This window comes from Chlamydomonas reinhardtii, chromosome 10, assembly GCF_000002595.2.
Source record: "Chlamydomonas reinhardtii strain CC-503 cw92 mt+ chromosome 10, whole genome shotgun sequence".
In the NCBI taxonomy this organism is placed as follows: Eukaryota; Viridiplantae; Chlorophyta; class Chlorophyceae; order Chlamydomonadales; family Chlamydomonadaceae; genus Chlamydomonas; species Chlamydomonas reinhardtii.
Window position 1 is genome coordinate 5,706,566 of NC_057013.1, and position 12,607 is coordinate 5,719,172.

At 61.2% G+C, this 12,607-nt stretch overlaps 3 protein-coding genes across 3 annotated transcripts; all 3 read left to right on the forward strand.

The window, feature by feature from the left end:
* Nucleotides 1-104: 104 nt before the first annotated feature.
* CHLRE_10g460750v5 (uncharacterized protein) lies at nucleotides 105-4,346 on the forward strand. Its single transcript, XM_043067148.1, has 7 exons — nucleotides 105-913; nucleotides 1,238-1,445; nucleotides 1,860-1,889; nucleotides 2,260-2,289; nucleotides 2,660-2,689; nucleotides 3,156-3,231; nucleotides 4,082-4,346. Exons 1-7 carry the CDS (start codon nucleotides 804-806, stop codon nucleotides 4,123-4,125), a joined length of 528 nt encoding a protein of 175 aa, XP_042920545.1. The 5' UTR covers nucleotides 105-803; the 3' UTR covers nucleotides 4,126-4,346.
* A 48-nt stretch (nucleotides 4,347-4,394) lies between these two features.
* CHLRE_10g460800v5 (uncharacterized protein) lies at nucleotides 4,395-8,679 on the forward strand. Its single transcript, XM_001698355.2, has 5 exons — nucleotides 4,395-4,656; nucleotides 4,850-5,071; nucleotides 5,210-5,540; nucleotides 5,823-7,103; nucleotides 7,699-8,679. The coding sequence occupies exons 3-4, from the start codon at nucleotides 5,373-5,375 to the stop codon at nucleotides 6,432-6,434; spliced, it is 780 nt and encodes a 259-aa protein (XP_001698407.2). The 5' UTR covers nucleotides 4,395-4,656; nucleotides 4,850-5,071; nucleotides 5,210-5,372; the 3' UTR covers nucleotides 6,435-7,103; nucleotides 7,699-8,679.
* Nucleotides 8,680-9,494: 815 nt separating this feature from the next.
* CHLRE_10g460850v5 (uncharacterized protein) lies at nucleotides 9,495-12,512 on the forward strand. The gene is made up of 6 exons (XM_043067149.1): nucleotides 9,495-9,739; nucleotides 10,064-10,259; nucleotides 10,674-10,703; nucleotides 11,074-11,094; nucleotides 11,561-11,615; nucleotides 11,866-12,512. The coding sequence occupies exons 1-6, from the start codon at nucleotides 9,630-9,632 to the stop codon at nucleotides 11,907-11,909; spliced, it is 456 nt and encodes a 151-aa protein (XP_042920546.1). The 5' UTR covers nucleotides 9,495-9,629; the 3' UTR covers nucleotides 11,910-12,512.
* The last annotated feature ends 95 nt before the right edge of the window (nucleotides 12,513-12,607 follow it).

The following is a 12,607-nucleotide window of genomic DNA, read 5'->3' on the forward strand; positions in this document are numbered from 1 at the left end:
TTACTGATGCTTGAAGATGCCAAACCCGCACGCCGAGGAGGCCAGGAGACGTCGCCCCGAGAAAAATGCAGAGCGGGATACAGACTCCGCCACTTAATATATATGTTACATGCAATCTGTTGGAGCAATAGCGCTTGACAGCAGGCTAAAACGTGCTCGTCGAGGCTCAAGTCGCGAAATTGACCGAAGCCAACATCCTACATAGGCGTTGTTTATCGATTGCCGTCAACACAGATATATGCGTAGGTGTAGTTAGGCTACTGTCTGGCCTGGTATGGCGTGTCCTGGCGAACGCGACATTTAGATGTTCGAGGTCGGCCCCGGCTCGATTCAATGCCCCCGGGTTACTCTAATGACCTTATGTGTGGTATAAGATGCTATAGGAAAGGTATTGGGCTGGGGACACGACCGGCCCGTAGGGCCGTGCGCGAGTGGGACCCGCTTGTTTGGGCCGGCCCCAGCTGCTGTCCCTGGCGCTCATAGCTGAAAGCGCGAACTCTGTGTGTGCAGCAAGTCGGACCGATAATGTTGGGCCTGACTATAAAAGGATAGCCTTAGGGGCGCGTGGGGTTTGGGGCATTTGGGTGACAGGTTGAAGCCCATGGGCCCCGACCGACCGGGACTCGTGGAATCCGAGTTAATTTCGCTCCCTACCGCAACCCAACCGAGTGTTTTCATTACTATGTATTTGTTATGGTATTTATTAGCATACTTCGACGTGGATCGAGAGCGCAGTTCTGACTGTGGGAGCGCCTAGCGAGAACCCGCTGATTGCATTCTTTCAGACAGCATAACCAGCAATCATGCCTCAAAGGCGGCAACGAGTGCCCAACAGCGCGACCCTCCCGCGGGTCCCCGAGGAGGCGCCTTTGGACTTGATTCAGAAAGGGAGGGAGGGCGCTCAGCGCGGCAGGCAAGTGCCACACGGCGCGGGAACGCGGCATTGCTGGTTCATTTTGCATGCTTGTTCTTGGATTTACACAATGTCGGAATCGCGGGCGTCCGGAGACTCGGGCGCACGGGACACACCGCTGGCGCGAGACACGGACGCGCCCCGCGCGCCGTGGAGCCCCAGTAGTGGCTCGCTCCTGCCCGGGTAGAGTCTGTTAAGAGTGCGGGTGTGCGCCGGCTGCTGCTAGACGTGGGGGTGCGGCGCCGTCACGCTCGCTCTGCGCGCACTGCGCGACTGACGGGCTTGCCTCTGCACGCCCCCACCCCGCCCACCCCCACCCTGCAGGGGCATGACTCCCAGCGGTGGACCAAGCTCCACAAATCCCTCACCCGCCTCCGCCGCCTCAGCTGCTGCTGCTCCTGACAGCCAGAACCAGCAGGGCGCCCGTCGGCGCCGGCGACCCGGCGGGTTCATGCTGGTGGTGGCGGCAGGGGTGGCGGCAGGGGTGGCGGCAGGGGTGGCGGCAGGGGTGGCGCTGACCGTCAAGCAAATGGTGTGTATGTGTAATACGCGAGGTGCTTGGGGTGGGCTGGGAAAAGGGATGAATGAGTGAGGCTGAGAGCAGTGCTGGACTGCTGGCAGTGCGTAAGCTAGGAGCGTGTGCACCGTTGTGCGTTTGTGCTCTTGCTCCTGCTCTGTCTGGGCTGCCGGGCCTTGCTGACACGTATGTGGGCCGTCATGCCGGGCTGTCACGTCAAGGCTTAGGCTGGGGATGATGGTGTGTCTCTGCATGTCGCTTGGCCCGTACCTGAACGGGGCCGGGGATGGCGGCGGCTCAGGCCTCCTTGACGGACCAGATGCCGCATGGCCTGCGGAGCTGCTAGCACGCCCTCAGCCTTGCCGCCCATTCCCCTACCCCAACCTCCACATGCCTCCACATTACCTACGGCATGCCATCCTCCCGTAGAGCGCCACCAAGGACATTTCCAAGTTGCTGGTGAGTGCGGCAGCACATGTGTGAGGCTGTTGACAGAGCTGGCTGTGCGTAAGCTAGGAGCGTGTGCACCGTTGTGCGTTTGCGCTCTTGCTCCTGCGGTGTCTGGGCTGCCGGGCCTTGCTGACACGTATGTGGGCCGTCATGCCGGGCTGTCACGTCAAGGCTTAGGCTGGGGATGATGGTGTGTCTCTGCATGTCGCTTGGCCCGTACCTGAACGGGGCCGGGGATGGCGGCGGCTCAGGCCTCCTTGACGGACCAGATGCCGCATGGCCTGCGGAGCTGCTAGCACGCCCTCAGCCTTGCCGCCCATTCCCCTACCCCAACCTCCACATGCCTCCACATTACCTACGGCATGCCATCCTCCCGTAGAGCGCCACCAAGGACATTTCCAAGTTGCTGGTGAGTGCGGCAGCACATGTGTGAGGCTGTTGACAGAGCTGGCTGTGCGTAAGCTAGGAGCGTGTGCACCGTTGTGCGTTTGCGCTCTTGCTCCTGCGGTGTCTGGGCTGCCGGGCCTTGCTGACACGTATGTGGGCCGTCATGCCGGGCTGTCACGTCAAGGCTTAGGCTGGGGATGATGGTGTGTCTCTGCATGTCGCTTGGCCCGTACCTGAACGGGGCCGGGGATGGCGGCGGCTCAGGCCTCCTTGACGGAGCAGATGCCGCATGGCCTGCGGAGCTGCTAGCACGCCCTCAGCCTTGCCGCCCCTTCCCCTACCCCAACCTCCACATGCCTCCACAATACCTACGGCATGCCATCCTCCCGTAGAGCGCCATCAAGGACATGTCCAAGAAGCTGGTGAGTGCGGCAGCACATGTGTGAGGCTGTTGACAGAGCTGACAGTGCGTAAGCTAGGAGCGTGTGCACCGTTGTGCGTTTGTGCTCTTGCTCCTGCGGTGTCTGGGCTGCCGAGCCTTGCTAACACCTGTGTGGGCCGTCATGCCGGGCTGTCACGTCAAGGCTTAGGCTGGGGATGATGGTGTGTCTCTGCATGTCGCTTGGCCCGTACCTGAACGGGGCCGGGGATGGCGGCTGCTCGGGCCTCCTTGACAGGGTGGTGTATGTCAAGTGAGAAGGCCGCACCCGCATGCATGTGCTGCATGTCTGCGCTCTCGTCAGCACCTGACCGCCTCCAGCCCCCCTTCACACGCACAGCATCCGTGGAATCATACCAAGCCAGTTGCCAGAATCACAAGCATTCCCACCCCTCCCTGACATACACCCACCACAAACCAATCGAACTCAGCGCACACGTAACGCGCAGGACTCGCTGAGCCAGGACCAGGCCACCATCAAGGGCCGGCTGGACAGCCTGGAGCGGAGCGCCCTGCGGCTGCCTTGTGAGTACCGTGCAGTAGTGCGGCGGCTGCTAGCTAGCTAGCGGAGCAGCAGCAAGATTCCATTGGCTGCTGGCTGCATGCACGCACGTGCCCTACACTTCCTGCGTCGTTGGCAGCTTGGGTGTGTGCATGTGTATGTGTGTCATGTATGCCGGCTGCTGGGTATCTCGGTCACTGGACGCGCACGCACACATGATGGTGTGCTGCCAACCACCCACTGTTCCCATTTTTTGGGCTGAGCCCCCTGAGCCTGCCTGCCTGCGTCGACAAAAAGTGCCAAACTGGCACAAACCGGGAGCGCCACGTATTATTAATTGCTATTCCCTATTGTAGAAAAATAGGCGGCAGGGAAAACTCGGCCGGAGCGAGAAGCGACCTCGCGAGTCCATGGACATCTTGACTTTCTTCAGTCCGCGAGTATAGGTCTCGGCCCCTAAATATCTTACATCCATGTATCAAAACATGTCGACGACAAGCGTCTTGGGGCAAGAATGTCGAAATTGTTTGCAACAGCCAAACCATGCGTCCCCGAGCCTTAAATGTGTCGCGGCCCGGGATCCCGCGCCCGAGCCCGGCTAGCCGTTTGCGGTGCTTGGGTGGGATGTGGGTGAGGTGCATTTGGGATATCATGGACCGTGAAGTGGCGTGGGTAAGGTGGCGTGGCGTGGCGGGGACAGGGCATGTCGGTGCCTCGGCACGGCGTTGGCATAGTGGCCAGTCCCGCTGGATGGGCTTGCAAGGGTGCTGTTCCTGTCGCCGGTGCCCATCATCACATCCCTTGCTCTATCAGGGGCTCAGCCCATTTTCCAGCTGTACAAAGCTGACACCCCTTGTCAAACAACTGCTGCAGGGCCCCGCCGCGAGCTCACGCACGTCAGTGGCTGCAGCGCATGAGGGCATGGGGTGCAGGAGTACGCATGTGCGCACGGGGAGGGCAGCCGCAGCGTGGGGAACAGAATTGCACTGCGGCACGGGGTGGTGAGAGCGAGCGAGCACGCTGGACTGAGGCTGAGACTGGCGAGGTCAGCAGTTTAGAAGGCTGCAGCAGTGGAGTGCATGGCAGCGGCGGCAGTGGAGGGCGTGGCGTTGAACGGGAGACACACGTCGGGGGCAGAGTTGTGAGCGCCCCCGTGTGGCGCCGTGGTGTGGTGTTGTAGGACGGGTGACGGGCGTAGGTGGAGTGGTTGGGCTGCATGCGACAGCCTGCACCTGACGGCCAACACGGCTGCCGCTTGCGCCAGTTGCAGCAGCAGCAACAACAACAGCAGCAGCGTTGCCAGCTGCTCATCAGCGGAGGGCAGCAGCTTGAGCGGCAGCGCGGAAGGCTCTGCTTCCACCATCACGGATGAGCACGTCTCGGCCGCCGCCGCCACCGTGCCTGTTGCTTCTGTGATCGACGCACAACCCGCTCCCGTGAACCAGGAGGTGAGAGCCTTGGAGGCATTATTCGGATGGGGAGGATGCTGCCATTTCCATTTCTGTTACATGGCTATGTTTCCGCACGGCGGCTCGCCGTTCGCAACAACAAAACACCCGGCTTATGCCTGCATTGCGGTTCCATGGATGTTCAGTCCGCCTGAGCGCGCCCTTTCCATGTCTGCCCATAATAATCCTACAGGAGCCGGCTACCGATGTGCCGAAGGTACCGAAGGCGACGGCAAGCGCGCCGGCCCACGCAGACTACCCTCGACACGGCGGCGGCCCCGCTGGCTCGGACGTCGCGGCGGCTGGTATCCCGAGCAGTGCAAGCGCTCCTGTTGCGCCCACCTCCAACCACACCGCTACTTCGCCCGCCGGCGGTGCAGTGCCGGCTTCACAAGGGGCACACATGAGCCAGCAGGTGAGCCGGAAGCGAAATGCATCATGCCTGGCGTCGTTGAGTACTGGGGAACAACATGCTGGTTGAATGCACCCCGGCCGGTGGCCTCTGTTTCCACGCCTCAACTGCACCTCCATTCCACTTCCGTACGTTCCGCAGGACATCCAGGCGTTCGTGGAGCACAGCGGCCTCAAGTGCTGCAGCATCGTTCGGGACCTCGGGCAAGGCGCCTTCGGCTACACGCAGGAAGTGGACATCGCGCTTCCCAACGGCACCACCATCAAAGCCGCACGGAAGACCCTGCTGCCTCAGAAGAACGGACATGTCGTTCCGGCGCTGCTGCAGCAGGAGGTGGCGGGCCTGCGGGCTGCTGCGGGCTGCGCGTTCGCCGTCTAACTCCTGGGGTACTCTATCTTGCCCAGCCATCGAGGCCGAGCCGGTGGAGTTGCTGCTGACCTACGTGCCGGGCGGGACCCTCGCCGAGTACCTGGTGAGCGGCTTGCTTTTGTGCACAAGGGCGGCAGGGGGCATGCAGCAGGCTCCCGTGTGATGGCTGTAGATGGCAACGTATGGAGCGCTTGGGTGCTTGGGTATGGGGCTGTCTGAAAGGAAAAGGCGGGGCCAGGGGCGGGGACCTAACACCTTGCGACAGGCTGTGTTCGTTGCCGTGCTGTTGCATTGCCGCGTGTCTCGTTCGTACGGCACAATGGCCAGCCTTCGGCACTAACCCCGAGCGACGCTTGCCCACTTCATACGTTATCACCTCTTACAGGATGACCTGATGAGGGCCAACCAGATGCGCATCTTCCACGGCCCACCTCCCACAGCCATGCGCACCGGCCAGAACAAGGACAAGTATGAGCGCCTGCCGTACACCGGTGCCACGCTAATGAGCGAGCCCGAGCTGCGCGCCCTCGCCATTGCCCTGCTGCAAGTCGTCAAGGTCATGCACGCTCGAGGCTACTGGCACTGCGACATCAAGCCCGCTAACGTGCTCGTGGACCATGCGCCTGACGGCAGCAAGGTCTTCCGCGTCTGCGACATGGGCATTGCGTCCAAGGCAGACAAGTCAGGCCGGCTGCTGCAATGCCCTGGCGGAACACCTGCCTTCGCTGCTGGCGAGGTCCTGCAAAAGATTCGGCTCGGGAAGTCCCAGTACCCGGTCTGCCTTCAGTCAGATATGGCGGCTATCGGGATGGTGATGGCGCATGCTGCCGCCTTCCGCGGCCTGCCGGGTGGCCTGCAGCAATATGCACTCTGGGCGCGCGACTTGCCTCACCGCACGCCGCCCGCACTCAAGGACTTTATTGAGCAGCTCATGTCCGTTGACCCCGCCGAGCGGCTCACACCCGATCAGGCGCTTGCGCACCCGTGGCTGCAGTAGCGGCAGTGAGATGAGAATGTGCGGCCGAATGTCAAGGGGTGGCGGCGGTGCATACGTGTGGTGCGCTGCTCATGCTAGGTCGTGCGGGGTAGGCGGCTAGGCGCAGACGTTGAGGTGGTGGGAGCTATGCAGTACCGTACTATTGGATAGTTGATTGTAGATTGGGGTTGCATTCTGAGTGCCGTTTACGCAGAGCCTTGGATTACATCAACCACAGATATCTGGCCTTTTGCTCAAATGTTTCAGTGCAATTACCGCATTGGTGCACCGGTGGCAGCATCTTGCATGTCTTCAATGCAAATCCTAGCTAGGTGTTGAATCCCCGGACATAGATTGTCACCTGCTGCTACGGTACTGTAGGTCTTCGTCGGGGGCGGGCAAAGCGACTTTAAGTGCAGCCGCCAAGTTTCGTTCAAGTTTCATTGTTGCATGTGGGTAGTTTGAGTGCTTAGTACTTAGGGACATGCGTGTGCGGCTTCTACGGTGGTATGATAGGACAGCACGGGCAGGACTTCCGGGACGGACGGAGTAAGGTAGAGCCGCCGCCGCAAGCGGCCAAGTCGCATGCGGTAGCAATAATCTTTAAAGTGCATGGAATGGATTGAAGGCAATTATACTGGACAGGGCACAGCGCCGGGTTGCAGGGAAAAGGTTTTGGCCAGCGTGCAAGTACGGTAGCGGCGCAAGCTCGTGCCAGACACTGAGCTGCATCAGCGGTGTCGGGAGCATGCACCCATCCATCACCAGGGCCGCCGCCCCCCCACAAGGCTGTGGCTCTGCCTACTGGTATGCTGGCCTGCAAAGGATCTTGGCCAGCACGGGGTAGGGCCCATTCAGCAAACTCCGCAGCCGCAAACCCACTAACATCGACACCAGTGCCCCACCTCCACCGCTGTTTATGCATCATCTTGCCGCATCCTTGACCCTGTCCCATCGCACATCCTTCTGGCGTTCGACTAGCTGCGCACTCCTGCCCTGCCGTCGCAAATTGTTTGCCATCTGCTGGGGTTTGGGAATCAGCTGCACCCTACGGGACTTCACCAATCTGCCTTACCACTGTCCCATCACACACCCTGCAGATGGGGGTCAGCTCATTCAAGCAGTTCGTGGCTGCGCGCATTCCGTACGCCACAGGCAAAGCTTGACATCTGTGAATGACGCTACAGATCAGCGTCATGCCCGTTGAACTTCTTTCTTTATCTCCGCCACACACTTGACAACCCATTGCCCACACCCGCCTGGTGGCTCCACTACTCCCCCTTAGGCCCGGCGGATGTGCCGCGCTGCGTTAGAGCTTGGGCGGGAGCAGCCAGCAGTGCAGCACTCGTAAGGCTACACCGGGCTTGACCACCAGGCACATGCACACCTGTGCAGACTGCCCCGCCCCTCGCCTGATTTCGAGCATAAACGCCTGATATTGCGATATTCACTCGCTGGTGGGGGGTGCGTGCCTGTTCATGGCGCTGCTCGTTTAGGATTAGCGTGCCCTGAGTGTCGAGCGGCATGCCTGCTGGGGCGGGTGAGAGCTCAACCGGGTGTATGTTTGCACAGCATGACACAGGATGAATGGATCCAGACACTCTAGCCGCTTGCGCTTAGGAGACAGCATCATATTCAAGGGGCCCGCTAGAGCAAGGGGCACGTACGCCACGCTGAACTTACCTGGACGGGTGCGTATGTGGGCGTGTGTGGGGGGGCCGGGGAGGGGTGGCATTCTGCCCCGGACGGGGCAGAGAAGCGTGGGAGCGGTGTCAAAGGTAGTACTCGGCACAATGCGTGGAGCAAGCAGCGCTTGACATGATCAACATAGGCATGCGACAGTGTTGTCGTGAACTACAGAATGGCCCCAAAAGCGCCGGCCCAACAGGGTCATTCACTTGCGAGTTCCAACCCCTGATGTGGGGAGAATGGGGTAAGGTCATACCAGGTCATACGGTATCACGACAAGTCGCACAAACTCAAGAAAGGAAACCATTTCGGACAGGCACGACGGGGCGTTCGCGGTGAGTGCGCTGGCACATGGGCGGCCCAAGAAGGAGCTGGTGCGCTCCAAAGACGTGGTGGTGAGGCAGGGGGGGGGGGGGTAAGGAAACAAAGTGCCAGACCCCGAAATCCCCCGGGACCCCCATACACACAAGGGTTATGCGATTAGTGAAGGTTTGACGACTATCGTGGACGAATCACGAATTTGGTGATGCTGTTCACAATAACAATAAAACTTGTAGCCATGTAACTGGTCAAACTGGATGAAGTCCCTCAATTGCGACGAGCTTCACTCGCTTCCGCGAGAGCGCCCCCGGCATGACTTGTGCCCCGCGACGTCGCCCCCTCCCACCCCTTCCTCCCTGCTTCTCCTTCGTGGACTCCTTCCCTCGCAACCCCGCTACTACTTGGGTTAACGCCTTCCTGTGTTATGGACCTTCGACTAATAAGGCGGTCAAGGGGACGGGAAAGGGGCAAGCCATAGTACTGCATAGCGGTTGGGCCTGCCGCCCTGCCTCCGACCCGGGCCGACACACGCGACACGACCTCTGCAGCCTGCCATCAAGCTGTAGAGGCACAACATGGCTGCCTTGGGCTCGCCACCTGCAGCCCATGCTCTATGCCCCATGTGCAAGGCTGCCCCAGCTATGGGCATCCCCGCTGCCTACAGTGTGTTCAGAAGTCGCAACACTCCGCTGGGGTGCGCCACTTGGCCAAATCCCCACGCCGAATCCCGCTCCCTGGGTGTTCCCCACAGGTGCCCCCTTCGCCATTCCCGCTGTCCCCAGTCACCACATCCCAACTTATATCCCGCTGCGAGCGAAGTCCTGTCGTGCGCATCGTGCCTGGCTGGCCCTGGGCCGGCCCCAGCTGTTGTCCCTGGCGCTCATAGCTGAAAGCGCGAACTCTGTGTGTGCAGCAAGTCGGACCGCTAATGTTGGGCCTGACTATAAAAGGATAGCCTTAGGGGCGCGTGGGGTTTGGGGCATTTGGGTGACAGGTTGAAGCCCATGGGCCCCGACCAACCGGGACTCGTGGAATCAGAGTTAATTTCGCTCCCTACCGCAACCCAACCGAGTGTTTTCATTACTATGTATTTGTTATGGTATTTATTAGCATACTTCGACGTGGATCGAGAGCGCAGTTCTGACTGTGGGAGCGCCTAGCGAGAACCCGCTGATTGCATTCTTTCAGACAGCATAACCAGCAATCATGCCTCAAAGGCGGCAACGAGTGCCCAACAGCGCGACCCTCCCGCGGGTCCCCGAGGAGGCGCCTTTGGACTTGATTCAGAAAGGGAGGGAGGGCGCTCAGCGCGGCAGGCAAGTGCCACACGGCGCGGGAACGCGGCATTGCTGGTTCATTTTGCATACTTGTTCTTGGATTTACACAATGTCGGAATCGCGGGCGTCCGGAGACTCGGGCGCACGGGACACACCGCTGGCGCGAGACACGGACGCGCCCCGCGCGCCGTGGAGCCCCAGTAGTGGCTCGCTCCTGCCCGGGTAGAGTCTGTTAAGAGTGCGGGTGTGCGCCGGCTGCTGCTAGACGTGGGGGTGCGGCGCCGTCACGCTCGCTCTGCGCGCACTGCGCGACTGACGGGCTTGCCTCTGCACGCCCCCACCCCGCCCACCCCCACCCTGCAGGGGCATGACTCCCAGCGGTGGACCAAGCTCCACAAATCCCTCACCCGCCTCCGCCGCCTCAGCTGCTGCTGCTCCTGACAGCCAGAACCAGCAGGGCGCCCGTCGGCGCCGGCGACCCGGCGGGTTCATGCTGGTGGTGGCGGCAGGGGTGGCGGCAGGGGTGGCGGCAGGGGTGGCGCTGACCGTCAAGCAAATGGTGTGTATGTGTAATACGCGAGGTGCTTGGGGTGGGCTGGGAAAAGGGATGAATGAGTGAGGCTGAGAGCAGTGCTGGACTGCTGGCAGTGCGTAAGCTAGGAGCGTGTGCACCGTTGTGCGTTTGTGATCTTGCTCCTGCTCTGTCTGGGCTGCCGGGCCTTGCTGACACGTATGTGGGCCGTCATGCCGGGCTGTCACGTCAAGGCTTAGGCTGGGGATGATGGTGTGTCTCTGCATGTCGCTTGGCCCGTACCTGAACGGGGCCGGGGATGGCGGCGGCTCAGGCCTCCTTGACGGAGCAGATGCCGCATGGCCTGCGGAGCTGCTAGCACGCCCTCAGCCTTGCCGCCCATTCCCCTACCCCAACCTCCACATGCCTCCACATTACCTACGGCATGCCATCCTCCCGTAGAGCGCCACCAAGGACATTTCCAAGTTGCTGGTGAGTGCGGCAGCACATGTGTGAGGCTGTTGACAGAGCTGGCTGTGCGTAAGCTAGGAGCGTGTGCACCGTTGTGCGTTTGTGCTCTTGCTCCTGCGGTGTCTGGGCTGCCGGGCCTTGCTGACACGTATGTGGGCCGTCATGCCGGGCTGTCACGTCAAGGCTTAGGCTGGGGATGATGGTGTGTCTCTGCATGTCGCTTGGCCCGTACCTGAACGGGGCCGGGGATGGCGGCGGCTCAGGCCTCCTTGACGGAGCAGATGCCGCATGGCCTGCAGAGCTGCTAGCACGCCCTCAGCCTTGCCGCCCCTTCCCCTACCCCAACCTCCACATGCCTCCACAATACCTACGGCATGCCATCCTCCCGTAGAAGGACATGTCCAAGAAGCTGGTGAGTGCGGCAGCACATGTGTGAGGCTGTTGACAGAGCTGGCAGTGCGTAAGCTAGGAGCGTGTGCACCGTTGTGCGTTTGTGCTCTTGCTCCTGCGGTGTCTGGGCTGCCGAGCCTTGCTAACACCTGTGTGGGCCGTCATGCCGGGCTGTCACGTCAAGGCTTAGGCTGGAGCTGATGGTGTGTCTCTGCGTGTCGCTTGGCCCGTACCTGAACGGGGCCGGGGATGGCGGCTGCTCGGGCCTCCTTGACAGGGTGGTGTATGTCAAGTGAGAAGGCCGCACCCGCATGCATGTGCTGCATGTCTGCACACTCGTCAGCACCTGACCGCCTCCAGCCCCCCTTCACACGCACAGCATCCGTGGAATCATACCCAGCCAGTTGCCAGAATCACAAGCATTCCCACCCCTCCCTGACATACACCCACCACAAACCAATCGAACTCAGCGCACACGTAACGCGCAGGACTCGCTGGAGGGCCGGCTGGACAGCCTGGAGCGGAGCGCCCTGCGGCTGCCTTGTGAGTACCGTGCAGTAGTGCGGCGGCTGCTAGCTAGCTAGCGGAGCAGCAGCAAGACCCCATTGGCTGCTGGCTGCATGCACGCACGTGCCCTACACTTCCTGCGTCGTTGGCAGCTTGGGTGTGTGCATGTGTATGTGTGTCATGTATGCCGGCTGCTGGGTATCTCGGTCACTGGACGCGCACGCACACATGATGATGGTGTGCTGCCAACCACCCACTGTTCCCATTTTTCAAACAACTGCTGCAGGGCCCCGCCGCGAGCTCACGCACGTCAGTGGCTGCAGCGCATGAGGGCATGGGGTGCAGGAGTACGCATGTGCGCACGGGGAGGGCAGCCGCAGCGTGGGGAACAGAATTGCACTGCGGCACGGGGTGGTGAGAGCGAGCGAGCACGCTGGACTGAGGCTGAGACTGGCGAGGTCAGCAGTTTAGAAGGCTGCAGCAGTGGAGTGCATGGCAGCGGCGGCAGTGGAGGGCGTGGCGTTGAACGGGAGACACACGTCGGGGGCAGAGTTGTGAGCGCCCCCGTGTGGCGCCGTGGTGTGGTGTTGTAGGACGGGTGACGGGCGTAGGTGAAGTGGTTGGGCTGCAGTGCTTAGGGAGTCCCAGTCTGCGCAACTTCGCAACGGGCAAGGAAGCGCTCGGGCTTAGGGTTTACCTAAGGAAGCGCTGGTGTGCTTAGCGAGATCCCCCTCGGACCCCCCAATGAACTTCGTTCATTTGTGTGTGCCGCTCCCGGCTGGTGTATGGGCAGCGGGATGCATGACGGGGGGCCGGGAGTCCAGCAGCAGGGGCAAAGCAGGGTGTGTGTGACAGTTTGACCGTCGACTGCGGCGAGGGGGAACAAGCTCTGAAGGTCGGTGTAGCGAGCGATAGCTGTAAGGCGACTCTGCTGCGGGGTCGCGTTGGTGTTTGCCGAGCGCTTGCATGCCATGGCTCAGACATTCCCGCTTGTCGCTGGATACGTTTAAGATGTATGCAATGTATGC

Bases quoted from the DNA above. Each gene is read 5' to 3' on its own strand.
- CHLRE_10g460750v5 (XM_043067148.1), top strand. From the start codon at position 804: ATGCCTCAAAGGCGGCAACGAGTGCCCAACAGCGCGACCCTCCCGCGG. The intron at 1,446-1,859 runs GTGTGTATGTGT...ATCCTCCCGTAG, and splicing joins CGCTGACCGTCAAGCAAATG to AGCGCCACCAAGGACATTTC. The intron at 1,890-2,259 runs GTGAGTGCGGCA...ATCCTCCCGTAG, and splicing joins AGGACATTTCCAAGTTGCTG to AGCGCCACCAAGGACATTTC.
- CHLRE_10g460800v5 (XM_001698355.2), top strand. From the start codon at position 5,373: ATGTCGTTCCGGCGCTGCTGCAGCAGGAGGTGGCGGGCCTGCGGGCTG. The intron at 5,541-5,822 runs GTGAGCGGCTTG...CACCTCTTACAG, and splicing joins GGACCCTCGCCGAGTACCTG to GATGACCTGATGAGGGCCAA.
- CHLRE_10g460850v5 (XM_043067149.1), top strand. From the start codon at position 9,630: ATGCCTCAAAGGCGGCAACGAGTGCCCAACAGCGCGACCCTCCCGCGG. The intron at 10,704-11,073 runs GTGAGTGCGGCA...ATCCTCCCGTAG, and splicing joins AGGACATTTCCAAGTTGCTG to AAGGACATGTCCAAGAAGCT. The intron at 11,095-11,560 runs GTGAGTGCGGCA...CGTAACGCGCAG, and splicing joins AGGACATGTCCAAGAAGCTG to GACTCGCTGGAGGGCCGGCT.